This window comes from Polyodon spathula, chromosome 27, assembly GCF_017654505.1.
Source record: "Polyodon spathula isolate WHYD16114869_AA chromosome 27, ASM1765450v1, whole genome shotgun sequence".
In the NCBI taxonomy this organism is placed as follows: Eukaryota; Metazoa; Chordata; class Actinopteri; order Acipenseriformes; family Polyodontidae; genus Polyodon; species Polyodon spathula.
In genome coordinates, this window is record NC_054560.1 from 9,630,531 (window position 1) to 9,654,362 (window position 23,832).

The window sequence follows — 23,832 nt, forward strand, 5'->3', positions numbered from 1 at the left end:
AGACTTCACATTTGCAAAAATGTTTCTTTCAAAGAGGGTAACAAAGTACCAATTTATGTCAATGGGAAGCAAAACCTTACCTATGTTACACTGATAAGTTATCAATACCATTCATAAGAGACATCAGTATTTGACATACATGATGCTGATGATGAGCCCCCTCCAAATTCACAGAACTGATCAAAAGGCATCAGCAGATTGAGGGCTTGCCAGCAGTTCCACAGAGGACTTGGCAACAGTACAGCTGAGCTCACACTGTCACGGAATGCCCCATCAGGAGGTGTGTGTGGTGCTGCAGGTACCCACCGTGATGTTGACAGTCTCGTACAGGCCCTGTGCCCGGGCCGTGCCCCCCAGGATCGCCTGCGCTATGGAGATGAAGAGGTCCGAGTGAATGTCCGCCCCTTCTCTCCTGAACACTGGGCTCTTCTGAACCTGCAGGATGCAGAGAGAGCACGGCACAGTGTTACTCACGGCAGACTCGCTGGTTCTGTGCGTGCACAATCCAGGCAGTTTGAACCATTCCAGGTCCTGCAACTTCCACAGTTTGTAGAACCTGGAAAATGTCTCAAATTCTTGAAAATGTTATAAAACGGCTAGTTTTGAAATGGGAAATGGAAAAGCCTAGCGCAAGCTCTACGATTCAGATGCAAATGACTTGGGTGGATCTTTTAAGGCGTGCATTCCATTGAAAGGTATCATGCTTTAGCTCTATCAAATGAGAACTGCTCAAGCCAGATCAGATGCTGTGACCTTCCAGCTGCTACTCACCCGAAATGATATAAAGATCTCCTTCTTCCCCACAGGCATCCTGACCGTCTGCCCATCCTCCACCCCTGAAACACACAAGCCTCTGTGTTACAGACCTGCCATTGCCAGAGCTGATCCCCACACCCAGAGCACTAGAAAATACCCCAGTGTTAGCTACTCCAGCTCAGGCAGTGCAGAGCACTCACCTGCAGGGACTGGCACCACCACGGTCCGCCTCTGTTTGGTCTGGCCCGACCCACGGCACGATATGCAGGGTGTGACCATGACCGAGCCACGCCCCCCGCAGCGTCGACAGGTGGAGCGCATCACGAAGGGGCCGGTGTTTATCGTCTCCTGCGCGGGACAAAGGGGGTAGAGAGGGTTAAATCCATACACAGTTGATACAATAGCCTCAACGTGTTCTGTTAGAAGCAGCCCACTCATTTTATATACTCTCTGTCATCCTATTAAGACCTATCTGAGGGACTTAGTAACACAAAGTAATAAATTCAGGAATTGTAATTCAGAGCGTTTTGAGGTTGTGGATGAGTGCAATGGTTTAGTCTGCTCTGGCTTGCTGGTGCCCGGTGGACTCACCATGCCTGTGCCGCTGCAGTAGTGGCAGTGCTGCACCTTGGTACCCGGCTCATGCCCCTTGCCGTCACAGCGCTGGCAGGAATCTTCAATGTTCACCGCAATCTCTTTATTCACCCCCTTGGCCGCCTGGGTGAAAGTCAGCTCCATGACGTACTGGGGAAAAGAAACCACATTATTGAGCAGCATTGAGACAAGGCACAGCCTCACACATCCAGAGACACACTGGCATACTGTAAACCTCCTTCATAAACACGGTCTTGAGATTAATGCAGGACAAAACAGTGCAACCTCTGTATTGCAATGTATGCCCCCACACAACAAGTGAGCATATAACATTATGGAAACGTGCATGATACGAGACTACCCTTTAAATGAACAATGACATAGTCCCAGGGCCTCACCTCCTGCGGCTGGTCGAACATGGAGTTCATATTCCCGAATTGTGAGCCCGAGAACTCCCCGAAGATCTTGCGGAAAAGCTCCTCTGGGTCGACACTGGCCCCCCCGCGCCAGTACTGCTGGCTGCCGGCACCGGCCTGGCCCGGGTCAAACCCAGCTGACCCGTAGGTGTCATACTGCTTCCTCTTCACCTCGTCACTCAGCACCTGCAGGAGGGCGGAGGCAGTGTGAGAACCTCTCCATTCATCTCCTTGAGAGTCAGCTAATCTGCTTTACGGGTGCTTTTATTATAGAAGTCAGTGGGCCATAACACACAAAGTCATGCAGAGAAAACATTGACTGGTATTTCATAAAAGCAGTTTAATGTACTGGAAAGTGTTATGGAAAGACTATCTTTTAAACATGTTTAATATTTTGTACTGCTTTGATATTTTGTTAAAAACACACTATTGAATACAGTACTATACCAAACACACTATATTGGATTAATATAGTACTATATGCAGCACACTAGCACAGTTACCTCGTATGCTTCAGCCAGCTGGGCAAACTTCTCTTTGGCCTTAGGGTCATCCTTGTTTGTGTCTGGATGGTACTTCTTAGCAAGCTACAGAGAAGAGAAGCACAAAGACAGCGTCAGCGATCAAAGGGACTTCCACTCATCCAGGAGGCTGCGTGTGGGACTGTAACCAGGGACTTGGGAAAGCAGAGTGCCCCAATGCTGAGGGGCTGGAGGCAGTGTGGGCTAATGCTTGGAGCCCATGACTAGAATACAGCCTGGAGCTCGTAACAGAGAAAGCCAGCCTGTTGCTCAGAGTGTTATCCTCCTACCTGGTAATACGCCTTCTTGATCTCTTTCTGAGTGGAGGAGCGCGGCACCCCCAGCACTTGGTAGAAGTCCTGCTTGTTGGGATGAGAGGCACTGGTGTGGAAGGAAGCAGCACAGATTGCACTGGGGGTGCCCAGTCCTGTAAGAGCAGAGAAAGAGAGAGAGAGAGAGAGAGAGATCTCAATCAGTCAGGTCTCACCTTGTCAGCTTAATAACAGCACTGAAAACCAAAATAAATAAAAATATATATAAAAAAATTATATATAAAGTCATGTGTGTAACAGTTCGGCTTCTAGAATGTCAAAGTGGCAAGCTGGTTTAAAGGGGCACTGGGAAGCTAAGTCTTGGTAGCAGGGCTGCCATCTGGTGAAATCGAGTGCAGGCAGGCTGAACTATGGGAGAAGAAGAATTGTACTTTAGTACAAAATGCGGGTGAATGCGACAGGCAGCAATTGCACTGAACACAATCGAAGTTTCATCATCCACTTAATTCGCAAACAAAACAACAGGGGGTGTTTATGGTTCTGTTCTTTAACACGGCTGAAGATGCAATGCTTAACCTTCCACCTATCAGTTATTTGCAAGACAGATCCAGCCCCCTAGCTGTACTGTACACGGCACTGACTCAACATAGCAACACATGGATTCTCAGCTGTAGGGAATGATAAGAAAGCGGGCGCGGAAAGGGGGGCGTCTGCATCTTTATCCACTAGAGGACCGCCAATGTATCAAAAAAAGTATGGTCCGCTGCTATTCAAAGTCACTGTATGGCCGGGAGACAGCCCTGCCGTCCAGAACGAAGTTACTGCTGTCCGCGTTCAATCATTCAAAGAGAGATCCGACAAGTCCCCACGAAAATAAAAGCAAATCTACAACGCAACGCGTGTTAACGTAACGTGTGGACAACAACTCGGGGGATCAAACGTGATGCCATCTCTCCGTATTACTTAATAATCTTTTCTGGAGCGCTTTATATAAGAAAGCAACTCTGTACCGCGCACAGGTTCACGATTAAAGGGTGTTTTCCACGTGACTCAGCGCCCCACACAAAGCTCAGGCCTCCGGACTCCAATTTCACTCCACCCGGCGACCACACTCACCTGTCAGCCCTCTCAATGTCAAGCCAGTCCCGACTCCAGTGCCCCCGCACCGGTACTGCAGCGCACCCCCGGCTGAGCCCTGGCTGTGGACGGAGCAAGGTATCCTCGTTGCAGAGACAAGCCGGAGACAAGCCCGGCGCTGCCCGGTCGAGACAGCTACGGAGATCCAGCGTGCAGAACGGCTAGCTGCAGAACACGCCATCGTCGCACTCGGACTGGCAGGGGCATGAACAAGTGCGCAGGCGCCACTGGAGCCCAACCACGACACGCCACCACAAGTGCGCTTGCGTCGAGGTGCCGCAGAACTTTCTATCGCGTCATGTGTGGGGGGCGTGGCAGAGGTCACTGTTGAGGTGTAAGTGACTTGAATGGCAGTTGCAAATGTTTATAGGTTCTTAGTTTGTGAATTTAGTTATACTTTTGGGAAAATTCTATAGTACCCAAACATAGTAACGTCTAAATTGTGTACGACCCCCTATATAATAATAATGCAATTATTATTATTATTATTATATTATTATTATTATTATTATTATTATATTATTATTATATTGTCGTATAGGCAAAAACTGATAGAGTTTTTTTTTTTTTTTTTTTTTTTTTTAAAGAGCTGCATTTTAAAACAATTTAAAACAATGTAAAAGGGTGTGATGAGTCAACTTCAGAGCCCAGACAGATTCAGTCGCTCCAGCCTGATGATCGCGGAGTGAATCGATATAGTAACTAGGCGAGCTGTCAGTGTGCGTGTGCTTGCTGCCGGTGCAAGCGATAGACAGAGACCGTACCCGCTGCTAGCAAGCACAGGGATTACAGAGACCCGTGGGAAGAATACGATGAACCGCTTCAAAGCATCCAAATTCAAAAACACCACGCCGAAGATCCCCAAGAAAGTTGTGAGTGTGGGGGGGGGGCGCTGGGGAAATGTATAGGAATGTATAGGGAGGGGGAGCTCGAATTTGAGCTCCGTGCATTGCCACTTCCTCATTAATTCGCGGCGCAGTATGTATCTCTGTGCTTTACGCGTTGTGTGCTGACTGTAGAGATTCGAGCTGCTGCTGCTGCTGCTGTAGATTGCACGGTAGGATGTTAAGTAAATCAACAAGCGCATGCAATTCATATTGTCTCTGCAAGCACGCTCCTGAAACCGGGTGGCAGTTTGGAAGAATTTCCCAGATGAATTTGACAAGACCGTCGCAGGAATTTGTAACGGTCTCGTACAGTAATATGGTGCAAAGTGTGTGCACTGGTAGCAACACTAATAATAGTAGTTGCGCCAGTGTTAAGTGACCCTAACCTAACCCCAGCCCCAGCCCTAGAACCCACCTCTAACCCTACCCCTAACCATTAAGAATCTGATGCCCTGAAGACAGTTTGTAGTGGATATTCCGTTGAGCTGCCTCCAGGGGAAGTTTCAGTTCTCTAAAGTGCTCAGCTGAAACCAATTGGAACAAATGCGTTTCTGAAGGATCTGTGCAGACCGGTCCGTACAGCATGGTAGTGAGATCTGAAAAGCATGGACTGGGAACCAGGCAAGCTCAGGGATGGGAATAGGACGCCTATTGCATAGCAGTGTCATCCACTCCAGGATTTAATACAAACGTGACTAGCCATAGTGTATAGGTAACAAGTGCAGGTGTGTCTTAATAAAACCAGGAATGGATCAAAACTGCTATGCAATTGAAGTCATCTTTCCACTTCTGAAGTTGAGTTAACCAGTTCTAACCACTTTCCTGATCGAACAGGCATTTATTTGTACTCTTTTATAAACGTCTTCTTTGTGGATTTCTAGCAGCAGTTTATTAGTACCAATGTCACCGGCAATCATAGAAATCACAGACGAGAGGATCGTTAATATTAGACACCCAGACAGAAAGTGCTGATATTTGGCTATGTATTATTCTGTTAAAAGCAGGGTTTGTTTGTATAGGTGGGTGCAGCTCAGTCGGTTTCAGCTCGCTGTCAGGAAGAGGATGTGCTTCGACTGCAGCGTTGGCACCATTCAGAAGTCATGGATGCACGGCGTGTTTTCTTCTGCTTCGTGTCAGATTAGCGTTTGCCTCTCTGCTCTGTGGGTCTGTGGGTGGAAGTGAATCAGCCCTTTATTTAGTCAAAGTGCTGCCTTTCGCAGTTTAGGAGTCCCATTCAGACTTACTTGAATCTGGATCACAAAGAGCAGGGATATAGCTTTAAAAACCTCAGGGGTTGGACTGAGACCTTGTTTGACATCATTCCATTCATATTGGCTCTGTACTGTTTTGTATGAGGTTGAATACCCCCTCAGACATGCTGAACCCCAGAGCACTGCAGTCCCCGTCTGTGCTGAGCTGTGTGTGAAGCAGTGTCCGTTAGACTGAATTTCCTTCTGTGCTGTTGATTGAAAACACGACTTGGAGATTGCACCTCACTGACTGTTTTCGCAAGCCTTTGCTGAAGAGAGACTTTTAACCCATTGCATGCTGCAGATGATGCAGGCTGGGAACTAAAAACTGGGACCCACTACAGGCTTTGTCTTTACAGGGTTATTATTATTATTTTTTTATTAAACAAAAAAATAAAGTCATGCAAGTAGTGGAGCAAAAGCTTGCAAATCAGACCGTTCATCTTTGCAAGCGTGTGTGTTGTGACACATCAGTGAAAATATTTAGCAGAAGTCTGCTAAGCTCTCAATCCTGCGCTTCCCTCTCCCACCGCGGACTTGCCCGGACATGTCCCTGAGGAATAAAAAGGATCTCCTTGGAATCATGGGAAATCTTGTGAGTAGGCGTCCTGGCTGACCCCAGACCCTGGGGTTTCGGTGATAGAGTGAGGCGTGCCCAGTCCTCAGCATCTGAACCCTTCAGGGCTGTGCGTGCCGTCTTCAGAAAGCAACACAAACGGATACTGGCATTATTTAAACACCTGATTGAAACCCCGTACTGCCTGTGGTGTCTGGAGACCTGGGTCCGAGGTAGGAGAAAGTTGCAGGTATTGCATAGTAACTGCATTCACAAAGACAAGTCCAGATTGTTACTGAGCAACATTGCAGTGTCTAAATGCTTTCTTCTGCGGTACAGTTCCGTGCCTGTCTGCACAGGTTAGTGGAGTGCAAGGAGCCTCGTGATTAGTTTAGGTGTCTGTTCGGAATTCCCTGAATTTAGCAAATCAGGGTTAAGCAATTTCGTTGCATCTCTGCAGCAAAGTGCGAAAACTTTGCTTTTATTTTTTAAACCAACCGATTCCAGTCTAGGGCAGGAACAGGATCTTAAGCTTCAGCTCAGTTTCACTGCAGTGGACTAGCTACAGTACAATCAGTCCATGTGACCGTCTGCACAGCAAAAACCACTAAAAATCTTGCATAGCATTCAATATCATCAAAATGCATCAAAGAAACTGTGATGTTTGCTTGCATGATCCCCTAGTCCCCCATGCTCACAGCTCTGCTTCTCTCCCCAGGAGTGGATCAGCGATGTGCGGGCTGGCTCGGCTGCCTCCTGTGGGAACCACATCAAATCCAGCTGCAGCCTGATCGCCTTCAACACGGAGCAGGGCGGTAAGCACAGCCAGCACCCCTTTTCATGGTTCAGTGGCCTTACAGACTCCAGCTCTGAGTGTTGGTCCACTCCGGGTTTCACAGGTCTTGATTCAGTGCTTTAAGATCTGGTCAGGGGTCCAGTTGGTTTATTTAAACAGTAAAGGATAACTGTTTGTACTCGGAAGTTGGATCAAACCCAGCTATTACTATCTGGTATATGACCGGAGTACGAAATGATGAAAAAAATATATAATTACGAAGTGCATAAAATATCGGAAGAAACTTTAAGAAGAAAGCCCCCAGTCCTTGTGCTGGGAAGGCTGCCTCTATCTTGGTCCCAGTCCCTGTTCTGGGAAGGCTACCTCTATCTTGGTCCCCAGTCCCTGTGCTGGGAAGGCTACCTCTATCTTGGTCCCAGTCCCTGTCCTGGGAAGGCTGCCTCTATCTTGGTCCCCAGTCCCCGTGCTGGGAAGGCTGCCTCTATCTTGGTCCCAGTCCCTGTGCTGGGAAGGCTGCCTCTATCTTGGTCCCCAGTCCCTGTGCTGGGAAGGCTGCCTCTATCTTGGTCCCAGTCCCTGTGCTGGGAAGGCTGCCTCTATCTTGGTCCCCAGTCCCTGTGCTGGGAAGGCTGCCTCTATCTTGGTCCCCAGTCCCCGTGCTGGGAAGGCTGCCTCTATCTTGGTCCCAGTCCCTGTGCTGGGAAGGCTGCCTCTATCTTGGTCCCAGTCCCTGTGCTGGGAAGGCTGCCTCTATCTTGGTCCCCAGTCCCTGTGCTGGGAAGGCTGCCTCTATCTTGGTCCCCAGTCCCCGTGCTGGGAAGGCTGCTTCTATCTTGGTCCCAGTCCCTGTGCTGGGAAGGCTGCCTCTATCTTGGTCCCAGTCCCTGTGCTGGGAATGCTGCTCCGCTGTGAACAGTTGTCTCGTTGCAGGTGGCGGAGTGCTGGGTCTGGTGTCTCTGGACAGTGGGAATGAAGAGAAGCGCTCTGTGTCTCAGCTGCACTGTCATACAGGTAGGAGGAGGAGAGGCAGGGGGTGGAGGATCTCCTCTCTGGGGAGATTTGGAGTAGTCTTGTGAACCAGCATTGGGGGCAAATGCCTTGTCAGCTTGCTTCATTGTAGCAGAAAGATGAGCTCCACAGAGTTAACGTGTTCAGTCTGCCAGCTGAGTACTTCACTTTATTATACTTTCATGCTAAATGGAGCGAGTGAGCAGTAATATCTTTGGGCTCATTATAAGCCCCATTGATCTTGCTCAGCTTATGTTGTATGAATTCCTCAAAGCAAAGTTTTCTCAGCCCTCTAAATAGAGCCAAAAAAAAAAAAGCAGATGTTCCTTTTCTGTAGGTTTGGTTTTTTTACTCCACTGCAACAGTCCTCCATCTAAACCGTGTTCAGCTGGTTATTTCAATCTGAAATTGTGGTCAAGACGCTCATTTGCAGTGACTTGTATCAGAATTGAATTCATGCATTTCTTATTGTTTTCTTTAGACCTGGTGACAGATTTCGACTTTTCCCCTTTCGATGACTTCCTTCTGGCCACGTGCTCTGCTGATGAAACTGTGAGTAGAGCTTGATCAGCATCCGCGCTTCGCTGAGTAAGGGACATGCTGAACTCTCCCAGCTTATGAGCTTTGCAAAACCAAGAAAAACTGCCTTTCCTGATGCAGGGATGGAAACAAGACTCCTATTGTGGAGCAGTTTCACCCATTTCAGGTTTTACTAGGAGCTTGATTAGCCACATTGTGTACAGGTAACCAGCTCCTAGTAAAACTAGGATTTATTCACATTGCTAAGCAACAGGAGCCTAATTTCCATCCCTGTGGTGTTTCCTGTCAGTTGCTTGAATTTAACTATATTACAGTAACAGATGTGTCTCACAGAGAATAACGTTGAGTTGAACTGTAGTACAGTAACAGGTGTGTCTCACAAAGAATAACGTTGGTCCACTGTGTTACAATAAGAGGTGTGTCTCACAGAGAATAACATTGAGTTGAATTGTAGTACAGTAACAGGTGTGTCTCACAGAGAATAACGTTGGTCCACTGTGTTACAATAACAGGTGTGTCTCACAGAGAATAACGTTGGTCCACTGTGTTACATTCAGGTGAAGGTGTGGCGGCTGCTGGAGCCTGGCCAGACCGTGCCGTCCTCCCCTGGGGTGACCCTGAGCCCCTGGGGGGGGGCGAGTCGAGAACGTTCTTTTCCACCCCACCGCTGATGGAGTGCTGGCCGTCAGCGTAAGCGGGGCTGCCACAGTCTGGGACGCGGCTCGGCAGAGTCAACTCGCAGGTACCGGAGGCTGTTTAACCATACCGAACACTCGAGCCATACAAGAACATGAAAAACATCACCAACACACTTTCTGAATGTGCAGCCGGAGTCAACCTAGAGACACCCAAATAAACTTCATGAAGTCAATGAGAAACATTTTGACTAGTCTTTCTCAATGGCTTCAGTGCTGAGATACTGTAGGTGCGGTGTCTGCTGTTTCTTCCTGTGTCGTAGAGAACAATGAACCCCTATATAGTGAGTGAGTGTATCAATATTCATCAGATCCTCTCTCATTCCTCTCTTTACTTTATCTCAGCCCTGGAGGATCACGGAGACCAGGTTCAGAGCCTCTCCTGGAAACAGGATGGCTCCCTCCTCGCCACGTCCTGCAAGGTTAGTCCTGCGTTGGGCTTTATTCAGGAATGTGATATTCATTTTAGAAGGAATATTATAATGTTATTATTACTGGTAAGCATTCAGATCTGCGCTGCAGGAATCTATAGCCTTCTTAGTTACAGTTATAAGATATATGATAAGACTAGTTAATAAACATAAACAACTTTCTCAGAACTGCATGAACCCTGTCGCCAAAAAACCCTCAAGGGAATTATAGTGTTATTAGTTGGGTGTACATTATTATTATTATTGACAAGCAGTGCATACATTACTGTGCACAATGACTGTGGTTAACTGTGCCGGGCAGTCTGAGTCATTTTCTCTCCAGAGGTAATTCAACTCCTCTGTTTTGAAAGTTGTGTTGTAATATTGGTCTGTCGCCAGGAGATGGCGATATATGATCACCATATTATCTCTTGTCTGTGTTGTACACTTTCTGTCAGATGTGTTTAGATTTGGGCCAGTGACTTGTTTTGCAACTTTCATATTTTTTTTTTTTTTTTTTTTTAAACAGTTGCATAAAAATGTTACAAAAAAAAAAATGTGTGTTATATATATATATATATAAATATATATATATATATATATATATATATATATACATACACACACACACACACACACACACACACACACACACACAAACATATACATCCCTTTTTAAAGTTTAGTACAGTATACTGTGGTAAAGCACAGTGAAAGCATAATCCTAGAGTAAAGTACAGCACATGTGTAGTAAAATGGGGGAAAACATACTATAGTGTAAATTGCAGTGCACGTTTGCTTTGGGAGACGCTTCTGAAGAGTTGAAATTGGAAGCAGGGGTGTGTGCGTGTGTGAGCGCTTTTTTTTTTTTCAGTTTTGTCTAATTTAATTTTAATAGCCTTCAATCTCCAGATCTGGCTTATTAAAGCAAATAAACACTCCAACATATGCGTTCAACTGAGATCGTTTTCAAATTCCTTAAATCCACATAATACAGAACATATGACGAACAGATTGCCAAGGAAAACTTGAACCGAAAGGTCTCACCTAAAACTGAAACGCAGACCCTGGCTAACAAAGGAGTGAGTGTGAAAGCTGCTGAGTGAGGAGCAAGCGCAGCCTCGGGGCAGAGGCAGAGAGGACTGCCTGATAATGAAGTTTAACATGATCCATTGCAGGCAAACTGATTATAATATATAATATAATACTGTATTTACAGTATAATTGTAAATCTCGAAAAACTACTCACTTCTAAATCTTTTGTAGTCATTTTTGTATTACTTTAGTATAAATACATGTTAATTTGGATTCATATGTGGTTTTTTTCTGACTTTATGTGAACGAAAAGACACACATTTGCCCATTTTCCCATTGCAAATAGTGATATTTTGAAATATCACTGTCCTGGTCACAAAAGCAAAGTTTGTAGGGAATAATAGCCATGTTCTATACTTTTGAGGCATAAGCAATTAGGAAATAACACTTACTACCCAGGAACAAAAATTGTGTTACATAGTGTTATTTATCACCATTATCTTGAACCCATTTTTTATGACTCTCTCTCTCACACTCTCTTATTTCTGTCTGTTTTTTTTGCTGTTTAAATTAAAGCAGTACTCCTGTTCCCTCCTACAGTAGAGAGGCGGAGGGGCTGAATTAAAGTTATTTTCCGATTCTAAATAAATCTATTTTCTGATGGCCCTGGCACGTTTTCTTTTAAAACAAACACATGCATGCAGAGTTCAAAGATAAATAACTAGGATGTTTACTGAGAGGGAAAAACAAGTTACAGAATAACACAAATGAGCTAGAGTAAACAATCCGGGAAGTTTATCCTCTGGATCTCCCGATTTTGTGTTACAAACAATTTAAAAGAGCCTGGGAGTGATGAAAGGGCTGTTCGTACTAAACACAAAGCAGTCTCGTTAAATCACAGAGGAGCAAGTCTTTCATAGCTACATGTATTCTGCTGCTGTAATAGAGCTAGCCGTCGCAGTCCCCTTTTACGTCAAATAAAAATATATAAAATACAGAACATTACAGGGGTGGAATTAAGACTCCCGTTACACAACAGTTTACCAAGACTCTCCAGAGCTTGTTACATGCACACTGGCGCTGATCAAGCTTGTTGTAAAACCTGAAATGGGTGAAACGGCTATAGTCTAATTGCCATCCCTGCAGCGCACAATAGTAAAGACATAAAGTGCATTGCTTTCCTTAACTAGCATTCCAAAACTGACCTGAAACACACATGAGTAGCAGATCTATGGTGGTGGGGATGGTATATAGTATACAGTGTAGTGAAGTTAATGTGTTAGTAGTGGTTGTTTTAGTCTGAAGACAGCTCATCCTATAACACTGTAACCCATGCTCAGTGTAATAAGACACCTGTCACTCATAGTGGATGGATGGGGTTGCCTGGGTAACCACGGAACTGAAGCATGCGGATCCCAGCAGGTTAACAAACAGCAGTGACTCCTGAGTTACTGTAAACAGAGCCTGAGAGCAATGGCTGAACAAAGGCATTGCAGTGAGTTTCTATGGGAAAGGCTGTTTAAAGGGGGGCCAAACCTTTATTAAACAGCTGTGCCGCTGTTTGTGATGGCTTTAATGCTTAGTGCTGTATACGATGCGCAGCCTCTAATAAGACTGCAGACATGTATGTGAGAAGGAAGGTAAAACTTGTCAAGTAGACAGTGGTAATGGCAGTTTCACAATAATTATCATCATGCCAAGCTCATTGGAGCTAAATGCTGCGGAGGTCAGGGAGCAGGCAGGCTAGAGCGTCCCAGAGCCCAAGGCGGGTCCCCCCAAATGCCCAGGGGACGTGGAGGTGCTCAGTGCTAGGGCCTGATTCCTCATTCAGCTCGTCCTTGAAAAGGCTCTCTGTGTCTTCAAATTGCACTGTGGTATATATCATGCTCACATTGTGTTCTCATCTGTGAAAGGGGAGTTTAGTGCTTTACTTGCTGGCTGAAAGAGGAACGTTTCATGGGTCTGTACCAGAGGAAGGTACCAGTAGAGCTGTACATCTGGCCACACCAGAAACAATAGACAGCACTGCAGTAAACTGTGGTTACAGCATAAAAAATAACACGCGGAGTAAAACATAGTTTCGAGAGCACCGTTTCTGGAACCAAGAGCCCTGTTTTTGGAAATGAACCCTGTTTCTAGAATTGATAGCCCGTTCTTTGGACAGCACTGGGATTAAATTCTTTGTGAACTTGTCCCAAAGATTTTTTAGAAATGCCAGCAAAGGCAGATCTGAGTATCAGAGAATGCACTGGGGTCATAAAATCAGTTGAATCTGTCTATTATTATAAACCAAGAAGTTTGTCCATCAGTCCAGACAAATCAATGGGGTGTTTGCATGAAATCCTTTGTCTGAAAAAGCTGCAAAGAGAGGCCCTTTATTAATTGACTGTTTTATTTCCTTTTAGGACAAGAAGCTGCGGATCTTCGACCCCAGGGCTCAGCTGACAGCTGTGCAGGTAAGGAGCCTCTCTCCTCAGCGCGTACTGTATCATCACGCAGATGGAAGTTTAATAACACACACCTGCTTGGAACCTAGCCGCTGGGGCTAATCAAGCACATGTTAAAACCTGGCATGGGTGATACTGCTATGCAATAGGAGTCTTACTTCCAGCATTGCCGGGGAGGCATCTGGAAGTCGGTGTTGTGTCCAGTTTGGAGTCCTCCGTCACTAGGTATGGGGGGCATTGCCAGCGTGCTTTCCCAGTGCCCGGGCACAAGGAGGGGGTCACGTTCCCAAAGGAGAGTTCAGGCACCTCTTTGGGAAGGACCCTGAGAACAGGGCTGTGAGACTGCAGGAGCGCTCCGTGCTCAGGGTCTGACGTGGACAGAGCTGGCTGGGAGGTCAACCGTCCCTCTTTTTATAACCTTGTTTGTTTATTTGGCTTGATCCCTGTGTTGGGAACGAGCTTGGGCTGTACGATAAACAACATTTATCCAACAGGACTTTTGGAATGCCAGCCGGGTTGTTTGGAAGCCCTGTGCCTTCATTAAGTGCCTCAATATAAGATTATCTGGACAGCCTCTCGAGAAAGAAACTCACACGCCTTTCTGTACAGTCCTCCACTTGCCAAGCTAGGGCAAGGGTGTGCATTGTACACATTGCACTATGCTTTTAGGAAACCTAATAACCAGCGTTTAGAGTGGCCCAGAGCAAGGCATTGTTTCCGGTTGTGCTGGCAACAGATTCCAGTTATGTGGAGCAGAGTTCTGTAAGCAAGGGTCTTGGCATCACATGTCTACTTTTGGAAATTGTGGTTATCTGAGTCAACAGATTTTAATCCATAAACACAACCAGATTTAGAAAACAGGGAACTTGCATAATGGGGCAATTTATCATTCAACAGGTAACTGTGGTGTTGCAGCCAAACCGTTCAATAATGCTGTGTAATTGAAGATGAGAGGTGCCACCCCACGTTACGCGAAGAAGATGCAAAGACATGTCGGGTTAGATTCTCAAAGCTGTTTACTCCAGACTGTCGTTGGCATTTTTTTTTGGTTTGATTGGAGGGGGGCTTAACGCTCCCCTGGCAGGACCTCGGGAGTTATTTAGGCCAGGCTGTTGTTGGCAGGTTCGCTCGCTCACTAAGTATTAAGAGGTTACAAAACGAATTATGCTTTAACCCAAATGACAGTCTTGTCTGCCAGCGAAAGTCTTTGACGCTGCACTTTTAAAAGCTTCATCTTTATGAACCTCTGGAGTTCAGCTGCGGGCCTCCTCCCTTGAAACCTGCTTGGCTAACCCTATCTGGGATCGGAATTACAGCACCTCTGTCTGGAAAGCTTCATGAAAACTGAAAGCTGCCTAGGGTTATTTATACCACGTGCCAGAACATATCTTTTCAGTAGCTGTTGTTTGTTTGGAGATCTGGTGCTCATCAGGATAAACTGCAGTTCAATCATGTGATCCCAATCAGCATGCTTCGGCCACATGCTGACTCAAAGCAAGGGATCAATATTTAAAAATAAGAATGATTTTATATGAACAGCTGAGACCGTTACAGTCATTGCGAATCACCACAGTCCTCTGTTTCGTGAATATCTTTAAAATCCCCTCGGCCTCATTCTTCACTTTGCTGACACTTGATGGACGTAGACATTTCTCCAGCGTTGTTGAAACTTTGCATGGGCATTCTGTGCCGTGGTATGAGATGCTGTTGTTTTTTCTGTAGCGGCAGGTCAAAAGTGACCTGTTCTTTCGTGGTATTGTCACCAGCATCATTACTGATTCATCAGCGATAAACCTTGCTTTGCAAATCCCCTAATCCAGCGCTTCTCAATCTGGTGGTCCGTGGAAAGGTTACATAATTACAGAAAGGAAGCGGCAGTATAGTTTACAGACCCCATTGCAAACCCAAAATTTGAGACCTTAAAAACTGAGCTACAAAAGCAGGAAGAAAATGCATACATGCATGCAAGTTAAAAAAAAAAAAAAAAAAGGTCCTAACTCTCCGTCATATATAGTTTGGAGTGTCTAAAATGTCTTCTTTACTAGGGAGTTTTCGTGTATTGCACTCAATATGTCGACCCCTGTGGTCTGGCTGGGTGCCTGCAGGCTTGCCTGTACACTGCCCAGAGCTGCGTTGTCCTCCGACACTGTGGCTCTGAGGTGGCTGCACGTGGACAGCGTGTGTTCATCTTCGCCACTCCCGAGTCAGTGTGGGGGTGGTAGCGGTGAGCTGAGTCTAAAAATAATTGGATATTCTGAATTTGGAGAAAATGTTTATTGTGCGATTCCGCTGAGATAAAAAAAAAAAACTAAAACAGGTGGTCGGCAAACAAAACCACTGGCCTGTGCAAGGAGAGACAGCTAGGAAGACTTGGATGAAGTCTTAAGATTTCTCCCTAGTTTCTTTTACTTGTATGTATCTAGGGTTCCAGGACTGTGCTTGTAGTTCTGAATTCTGCACAGGGAGGAGGCCACCTGCTCTAGCGATTCCCGCTGATGTTTGAGCGTTCCTGCTCTGCTCCTGGCTCAGCTCTGGTTGAGTGGAGGGCGAGGTAGGGGGATTACTCAATGCTCACGAAGCTGTGCCTCCAGCTTGCTGGTTGAGATAAGAAGCCGGAAAGGTGAGATCTCACAAGTGTTATTATATGTTGAAAGAGTATCTGTGGTGCGTATGTGCAAGTGTCTTAAATCACAGAGCTCAAAATACCCGTCACAGTTTCAGGACACCGCTACCCCGAGGGAAGGAGCTGAGTGTTGCTTTTGGCAAGAGGCAGGCAGGAAAGGGAGTATTTTTTAGTCTTGGTCAAATTCATGATTTTTGTGAAATGATTTGGAATGTTCTTCTTTTTTTTTTGGAGGGGTGCGGCGCGGTCCGTGCCGATTTAACCCTGTTGGGGCCCCTCTTTATTTTGCATTTTATTTCTCTTGTAAATATTTTGACGGGGTCTGTCTGAGAAGGCCCTCTCTGTTCCAGTGAGGTGTGGCCCCTGCGCTGGGCTGGAGAGGCTACAGGATCACGTTTCAGTCTTGCCATTTACTTTGGCTCGTTTCTCAGGATCGCTCTCGTCCGTGACGCAGGCTGCAGCTCGGGTTCATGTCTAATGGAAAGGGGGCAATTCCTTTCTTCTCACAGGTTCATGTCCCGAGCACAACCCATGAGTGGAAATTAGAGCTACACCTTTAATCCTGCTGGGGGTGGGGGGGGTGGGGGGGTGATCTCACATTCCGTTTCCCACTTCGTTACCGTGGACTTTCTGGCAGCAGCTTAAACAAATACCGTTAATTAACAACAGATTCGTTAAAATGCCTCCTTCTGTTTCGTTTCAATGTAATAACTTGTAACACATTTATAAGGCTGCAGATATTTTTACTAAAACACAGCAAAGGGGAAATTTTTGCTTTGTAGACTGAATTGCTGTGAACGTTCGAGGAACCGCTCTCGACACAATCAGTGGCAGGCACCATTCAAACCCAGGATAAACGCTACGGTTTGAGTATCTTGCAGACAAAAAGACACCCAGATGCTGAGTCTGTGCCTTTTTTTAAAGCTGCTTATTCAGCACCTTCGGAAGTTTGTATATGAGCTGCAGAGCAGAACTCTGGGCTGATTCGAGGGACTTGCCTTCTGCTTGTTGAAACAGTTTTAATTGGTTCTGACTGAGGCCTTATTAAAACTGACGGACAAATGCAGTAAGAAGCGGGGAGACTGCCATGTGTGTTTGCCATGGAAACTTTTCTTAATGGAGCCCAGGGTACTGGCCTCTGTGAGAGTGGCCCGCGACTCTTAGTGTAAACAAGACTCTCCAAGCTGGCTCTGAATAAAAGCACCATGGCGTCTCCATGGGAAATCGCAGACCCCCTTGGGAAGAGTGGAGGCCTTTAAGAAAAGCTAATTAAATAGCTGTGCCTGAAACATCTTGGGAGCTTCTGTATGAGGTGCACTCAAGCCTGGCACTTGTGATTCAAGTCTAGGCAGAAGGCAGCTTCCTGTCTCATTGTTTGAGAGCTGGCTGGAGATGCTTGCTGTGCTGGAGTTATTATAGAAATGGCTGCTAAACCAGCAGTCATTAGCAGTCTGATTTGCCTAGCCCACGCACTGTGCTGTCCCTGTCAATACTTCTGTTTGTTCTGTGGGAAGGGGTGAAAAACCAAATTTCAGTTTGTTTTTGTCCCGTTTCACTTCAGTCCGCCCGTATGTTTTCCATAACCCTCCCACCCCCCTTAAGACCGCCATATAAAGGGGCCCCTTGTGATGTGAACAATAGGTTGGATGTAACTTGCTTAAAAATAATGTCAGAATTATTGGCAACTGAATGAAAGGGCTGCTGTGCACATGTTTGGAAGGAACCTGCTGTTTCCCTGCTCTGGTTCCAGAACCTCCATTACGCACGCGGATCACAATGCGTAACCAGAACCCCCCCACCCCTGTCCTGGCTCGCTTCGCGTACTCCTTTACCATAAACTTCAGCTTCATTCCTGTGGGAGCTGGAAGACGGGGGAGCAACAGGGCCCTCCCAGTTTCGTGCTTGTGTCGTAACGGATTCGCTGCCGCAGCTCCCCGTTTCAGAGACGGACGCTCGCTGCAAACAGGATCTGTGTGACTCTGCCAGCGCACCTCACACCTGACTTGATCTAACTGTTTCCCTGCGCTCGCCTCACCTGTTCTTTTCAGATGGAGCCTCATTAGCACCAAGACATTGCCCAGATTTTGTTTCCAGCGAATCAACCCATCTGGACACCACCTGGGGGCAAACCCTCCACACCCTCCCCCAAGCTAATACTCCAGGGTGCCAAAGTTAAACTAAAGAAGCAGACAAACATATCATAAAAGTCACAATGTGATGTAAAACCCTACATTCTATCAGGTGATAGTAATAACGGTGTCATTGTATAATCTTGATATGTCTCTAAGACTAGGGGACAGAAGAAGAAAAATATAGATGGGTGGGGATCCTAATATATTTGAACCTGTGTCTCTGATCAGGGATGGAAATGAGACTCCCATTGCACAGCAGTTTGATCCATTCCTGTGCAGTCGGCTAGCATGCTTTTATTGTCTCCTTTCAAGGAGCTGAGCTTTGTGGAGTGCTGAGTGGGGGCTGGGGTCCAGTGGCAGGCACTTGTTAGAAGACGCTGGCATGCCGCATTTCCACTAAGAAAGGGTGCAGCCAGAAAGATATTCAGTGGATCAGAACATGGCATGGCTGAATATTGCTGTTGTTTAAATCATTACAAGAATGGGACTCGGAGAACCAAGATTTGGGTTTGCAGGTAAACATTGCACAAAAGCGGGGTTCCGCACAGTGCCCCCTGACATCTACTGGAGGTACTTCTCCTAAACACACCTGCTTTGAAAGAGTCTCTCTCTCTCTCCCCGTGAGCGTGCTGACATCTCTCCTGTTCTCGCCTGTGTTCCGGCTTTGTGAAATCTAGGGTAGATTGGATTGTATCAGGCTTACAGGCTTCCCAAACTACATTCATGTGAAGTGTAATCGCTGGCGGTTATTAGTTTATAAAAACGTTTTTTTTTAAATCTGTTTTGTTTGCTGAGGTTTTTTGCTTTGAGAATGTGTGCATGGTATTTATTTTGTATTCCTGATATAATAACAGCTAAATATTTAGGATTTATATTTGGTATTTGTTGATGACTTTAGACTATGTTTTACTTTGTTACCGATAATGGAGTCTACAGAGTTCCCATCCTGACAGTATTTGCCTAACCTCTGCTATAGCACTGCTATTACATTTAGAACATGGGACTGTTATGACATATGAGTTTAGTTGCTTTGATAGCACTGATTAAGACTTCTAGCCGAAACGTTTGTCATTGAAAAATTACTTTCAGTATTGGCTCCCAGCGAATCGGAGATCTATGCGTGATTTTCAAATCGTATTCCTGTTTCCAATTAGAAGACAGCCCAAGAAAGCCAAAACCGGTGAGCAGGGCTTACTCAGTTTCTGCACTCGTCAGCAGGCGCACCCCAGACATTTTGCATTGCTTTTTTTTAGAAGGTGCAGAGAAAAGTGAATAGTACCCATCCTGAGATTGCAGTCCAAAAGCAATTCCCCTTTCGTCTGTGTGTATATTAGAGTAGATATTGGAACTGTTTGGCATGTAACCCACGGTTAATATTCTTGGAACGCTGACTCGGGATTAGCTGAGGAAGTGAAAATCAAAGATTGTGAAATTATAAGCAAGGGGAGGAGGGGGTGGGGAGGGTGGTCTTGTTGCTTAAATTCACTTTTGTATCTTCTGTTGCAATCGTTGCATCCTGGTTTAAAACACCCAACCCTACAACAATACAGAGAGAGGTAATCTGCGATGGGGCTGCATACAAGATCTGTATTTATTTAGCTAAATGCTGTGGAGGAGATGTGCAATTGTGATTCAGGAGCTATAGCGTGCCTCCTAAGTGAGCCGCTATAGCTTCATACACAGCAGTGTTCCCTGCAGCTCCCCTAGTCCGTGGTGCTGCAGTGTGGCTGCTGTGAGTGGATGCCTGGGCTGGACTGGGTTAAGTGATGTGGGAGGGGGGGTCCCACTCTTGGCAGGCATGCTTGCGCTTGTTTGTATAGGGAAGGTTCAAGCCTGGGGGGTGGGTCTCACTCCTAGCCCCCTGGAAAGGCCTCCCCCAGCTCAATGCACGCACAAATCATAGCATGTCCTTCATTTCCCAGGGAGTCCGTGGGAAGCAAGAATATATAAAAAAAAAAAAATTTGGATAACCCACCCGAACTGCGTTCTATTTATAGTCACGCCTCGCTGGGACGGCCATACCTCTATTCCCAAGTGTGGGATGAGAGATCTGTGTTCTTTCCGTTTTCAGAGTTGTACTACGACATGTTTGTAAAATCACACTGTACAGCCCTCTGCTTCACGGTGCTCAGCTCATTCAGTCTTCACTTTGTTTCACGAGACGCAGCGGGTCGCATTCATAAAGCATTAGCACGCATGCAAATGAGTGCTGCTTGAAAAGACCAACCCACTAACACACCAACGCAGAAACACAATGGGGGGGCGGGGGGCTGTAACTCCTGCCTGTCAAGTTCAATTCGCTTTTGTCCATCGCTTGAGAATCTGAGAGTTGATTCCTCTGTGGGCCTGGTGCGTGAATGTGGGACGGGGTTAAAGGGGCAGCCTGCTTTCCAGGGATCAGTAATAAAAAATAAAAAAAACAATGCTGAAATTCTCATTGCTTATTGGTAACAGCATTGATTTACCTAAAACTGGGTTTAACATTTGCAGGCTCGTGTGACGCTTGTAGAACCGGGCAGTAACAAAAACAATGGGCTATGTGTCTCCTCCTGCTGGACACAGAGGCATACTGCAGGCATGACAGTGCACTGAATTTAGTCATTTTGTCTTTTTTTTTTTAAGGAATGAGAGAGAGAGAGAGAGAGAGAGAGAGAGAGAGAGAGAGAGAGAGAGAGAGAGAGAGAGAGAGAGGAAATGAAATGAAAGAATAAAACGGTTGGTTTGCTTTCAGATGGATTTTTTTTTTGGGAGGAGGTCTTTTCAGAAAGTCTTGTTTTAATCAGTGAGGGGGAGGTGGGGAGAGTGAAGGCGGGGGCAGCGCTGGATGTTCAATCCTCACAAAGATTCACAGTAAGAAGTTGCAAACCTGAATCAAGCAGTCTCCAAAGGGACTGAGTACCCGTGGCAGCTGAAGAGAGGGGGCTGCTTATTGAATCTGCTCATCATTAACGCTATATAGGAGGAAAAATAAATAGATCTGAGGGTTATTGGCTGGTAAGAGGACAACGTAAAGACAGGTCTTACTGTAAAAGGCCTTGCATGATTAGAGTAAGCTATCTCATGCATTGGGAATCCATAACCCACATGGACAGACAGACAGAAAGGTCCATGCAGAGCCAATCCAGTCTAGCATAAGGTTGGATATTGTATCTGAAGGAGGGTTCAGATACAGTGTCTTCTGAGATTGCAACTCCACATGAGCTGAAACACTTGTTTTTTTTTTTTTTGTTCTTTGATTTGATTTCAGTGATTTCGAGAACATGTGTTTGTTGTTGAGCTGAATCAGTAGCGGCTCTTTAATTGGTCTTTGAAGAGAACAGGTTTAATAAACAGCAGCAGCCGTGGCCCAATCACATTCTGACTCTCTCTGCTGGACAGCCCCCTTGCAGCTCGAGCGTTTTAGAAATCTGCTTCTTGAATTGCTTGTGCTCCCTGTGAACGTTGGCCTCAAACATCATCCCCCTCCACCCCGCAATGTTGGCGTAGCCCCCTCTTGTCGTGTCCCCCCCCACCCGCGAGACTCATGTATTGATTTCAGTCCTCTGGCTGAAGCAGCTGTTCTCTTTATTACCCTGACTCTTCTGTCAGCTCCAGCTGCGTGCCACAGCCCTCCGCACTGCTGTTGAACACAAACAGGGTAAAATTAAAAACATTCAACGATGCAGCCATTGCTTGGAAGATGTTTTTAAAGGTTTTAAAATGAATCTGAAATTTACAAGAAGTTAGTGTTATTATTATTATTGTTATTTGCAGATTTGAGTCTAATCCAGTTCCATTGCTGTCAATAACGTGTTTGAAGGAATGCGCCCGGTTGAACCAGGAATCTGCAGAATTTCACTTGCATAGTTTCCTGTAATTGAACACAGCCCTTGCTGTTTAATAACGTCTATTCTTCAGGCCTGTGAATATCGTGGGTTATTGCACTCTATACCCTAGTGGTTCCCCTCATGGTCTGGGTATTTGCCCCTCCCTCCAGGTGTTTCCCTGCGCCCCGACACCCCGGCCTCCTTGCCAGCCCCACACAGGACAGGGAGGGCTCGGTGGCACTCTGCCTTGTGTTGTGTTCAGTTGCTTTTCATTAGCTGCCATGAAGCTCCAGGTTGTGTAGCGCTGGAGCTCGGGGGTATTGAATATCAGGCTGTGTTGATCCTGGCAGACAGGCTGCAGTATAAACACGGTGCTGGAATGTGTCTGTGAGCAGAGGGGGCTGGGCTCCAGCCTGTCGCTGTCATCCTCCACCCTGCTCTCGGGCTGTCTCTTATTCCTCCCGCCATCAGCAGCCTGGTTCATACAGAGGGCACAGCTCTTGACAGGTCCTGGAGACTCCAGTTTGGGGCAGAGAGCATTGCGGTTCAAGCTTGCAGTTCTCGGGGCAGTCTCGACAGGTTTGCTCAGTAACAGCTGTCCAGGACAAAGGCTAAACGCACTGGCCTTTTTATTACATGTGCGTTCCAGCAGAGGCACCTCTTCTTCATACAGTGTGCCATTCTCCTGGCTTCCACGTGTTAGTTTTGAGGGGGGGACTGTGAGTAAACGCTGGCTCTCTGTCCCTCAGCTCTCTCCATGAAGCCGTACCGCCTCCTAGTCCCTGTGCTCCTGTCCTGTCCCTAATCCTCAGTTTTTTTTTCACTCTGTTTTGAACCTGGGTTCTGAAAAGCTTTGTTCTTTTCTCTGTTCTAGAGCGCTCAAGGCCATCAGAACAACAAGGATTGTCGAGTGATCTGGATCGGAGACACAGACAGTATATTGTCTGCTGGATTTAACCAGGTAAGGAAGGAAGGGAGGTAATGAAGGGAGGTAATGAAGGGAGGGAGGGAGGGAGGTAATTAAGGGAGGGATGGAGGTAAAGAAGGGAGGTAATGAAGGGAGGGAGGTAATGAATGGAGGTAATGAAGACAGGTAATGAAGAGAGGGAGGTGATGAAGGGAGGTAATGAAGGGAGGTAATGAAGGGAGGGAGGTGATGAAGGGAGGTAATGAAGGGAGGTAATGAAGGGAGGGAGGTAATGAAGGGAGGACCCAAACTTATACTCAAACTAAACCCTTGAAACTCATTGCTTGAGGCCTTGTCTCAAATTTCTTGAAGGGTCCATTGTTCATTTAAGGGCATTTTAGTATAGTCATGAATACGTTTGAAATGTTGGTTACAAACCTTTTGCTCCGAGTAGTTTCCAATCGATTTATAGCTGAGCTTAGTGGCATGAGTGGATAGCACCGTTACACGAAGATTTTTCAAATGCAGAGTGTGCAGCCGCCACTGCCTCCAGCCTGCATACTGAGGGCACTCCCTGTGTGTGTTTTTATCTCAGATGCGGGAGAGGGAGGTCCGGGTGTGGGATGCCAGGAAGATGGGTTCTTCGGTGGGCTCAGTGTCGCTGGACACCTCCTCGGGGTGAGTAGATTCAGCCGGGGGAGAGGTCTGGAGGAGACATCTGGGCTGGAGGGGTTACATGTGTTTACTCTATGGCCCTTTGGTATGCCATTACAACAGGTCTGTGTGAAGACAGAATTCCTTGTGCCACTGGGGGACCTTTCAGAATTCTCACTACTCAGTGATACTGCATTCTCGTTATGCAGTGATACTGAATTCTCACTATGCATTCTCATTACGCAGCGATACTGCGCATTCTCACTACGCAGCGATATCACAAGCACTTCCACATAGACCCCCTTTATTCACAGCACTAAAGACAATTCAAATACAGTGCTGAGGCTATTGGGATAGGCCTAAGAGAACAGCTGATCAGACAACCCATTG

The 23,832-nt window shown here is 46.3% G+C and overlaps 2 protein-coding genes across 3 annotated transcripts in view; one reads left to right on the top strand and one right to left on the bottom strand.

Moving 5' to 3' along the window:
- LOC121301509 (dnaJ homolog subfamily A member 3, mitochondrial-like) overlaps nucleotides 1-3,910 on the bottom strand; it is a 159,301-nt gene extending 155,391 nt beyond the window's left edge. For both annotated transcript variants that reach the window (XM_041230982.1, XM_041230981.1), the window contains exons 1-8: nucleotides 3,676-3,910; nucleotides 2,578-2,714; nucleotides 2,270-2,353; nucleotides 1,749-1,952; nucleotides 1,348-1,500; nucleotides 957-1,104; nucleotides 772-836; nucleotides 307-435 (exon numbers count right to left, since the gene is read on the bottom strand). In XM_041230982.1, coding sequence (XP_041086916.1) covers nucleotides 307-435; nucleotides 772-836; nucleotides 957-1,104; nucleotides 1,348-1,500; nucleotides 1,749-1,952; nucleotides 2,270-2,353; nucleotides 2,578-2,714; nucleotides 3,676-3,877 — 1,122 coding nt within the window. In that variant the 5' untranslated portion in view covers nucleotides 3,878-3,910. The remainder of the gene's footprint in view (nucleotides 1-306; nucleotides 436-771; nucleotides 837-956; nucleotides 1,105-1,347; nucleotides 1,501-1,748; nucleotides 1,953-2,269; nucleotides 2,354-2,577; nucleotides 2,715-3,675) is intronic.
- A 375-nt stretch (nucleotides 3,911-4,285) lies between these two features.
- LOC121301361 (coronin-7-like) lies at nucleotides 4,286-23,482 on the top strand. Its single transcript, XM_041230693.1, has 9 exons — nucleotides 4,286-4,568; nucleotides 7,108-7,204; nucleotides 8,116-8,196; nucleotides 8,675-8,745; nucleotides 9,291-9,475; nucleotides 9,774-9,850; nucleotides 13,279-13,329; nucleotides 22,756-22,842; nucleotides 23,384-23,482. Exons 1-5 carry the CDS (start codon nucleotides 4,509-4,511, stop codon nucleotides 9,402-9,404), a joined length of 423 nt encoding a protein of 140 aa, XP_041086627.1. The 5' UTR covers nucleotides 4,286-4,508; the 3' UTR covers nucleotides 9,405-9,475; nucleotides 9,774-9,850; nucleotides 13,279-13,329; nucleotides 22,756-22,842; nucleotides 23,384-23,482.
- Nucleotides 23,483-23,832: the final 350 nt, after the last annotated feature.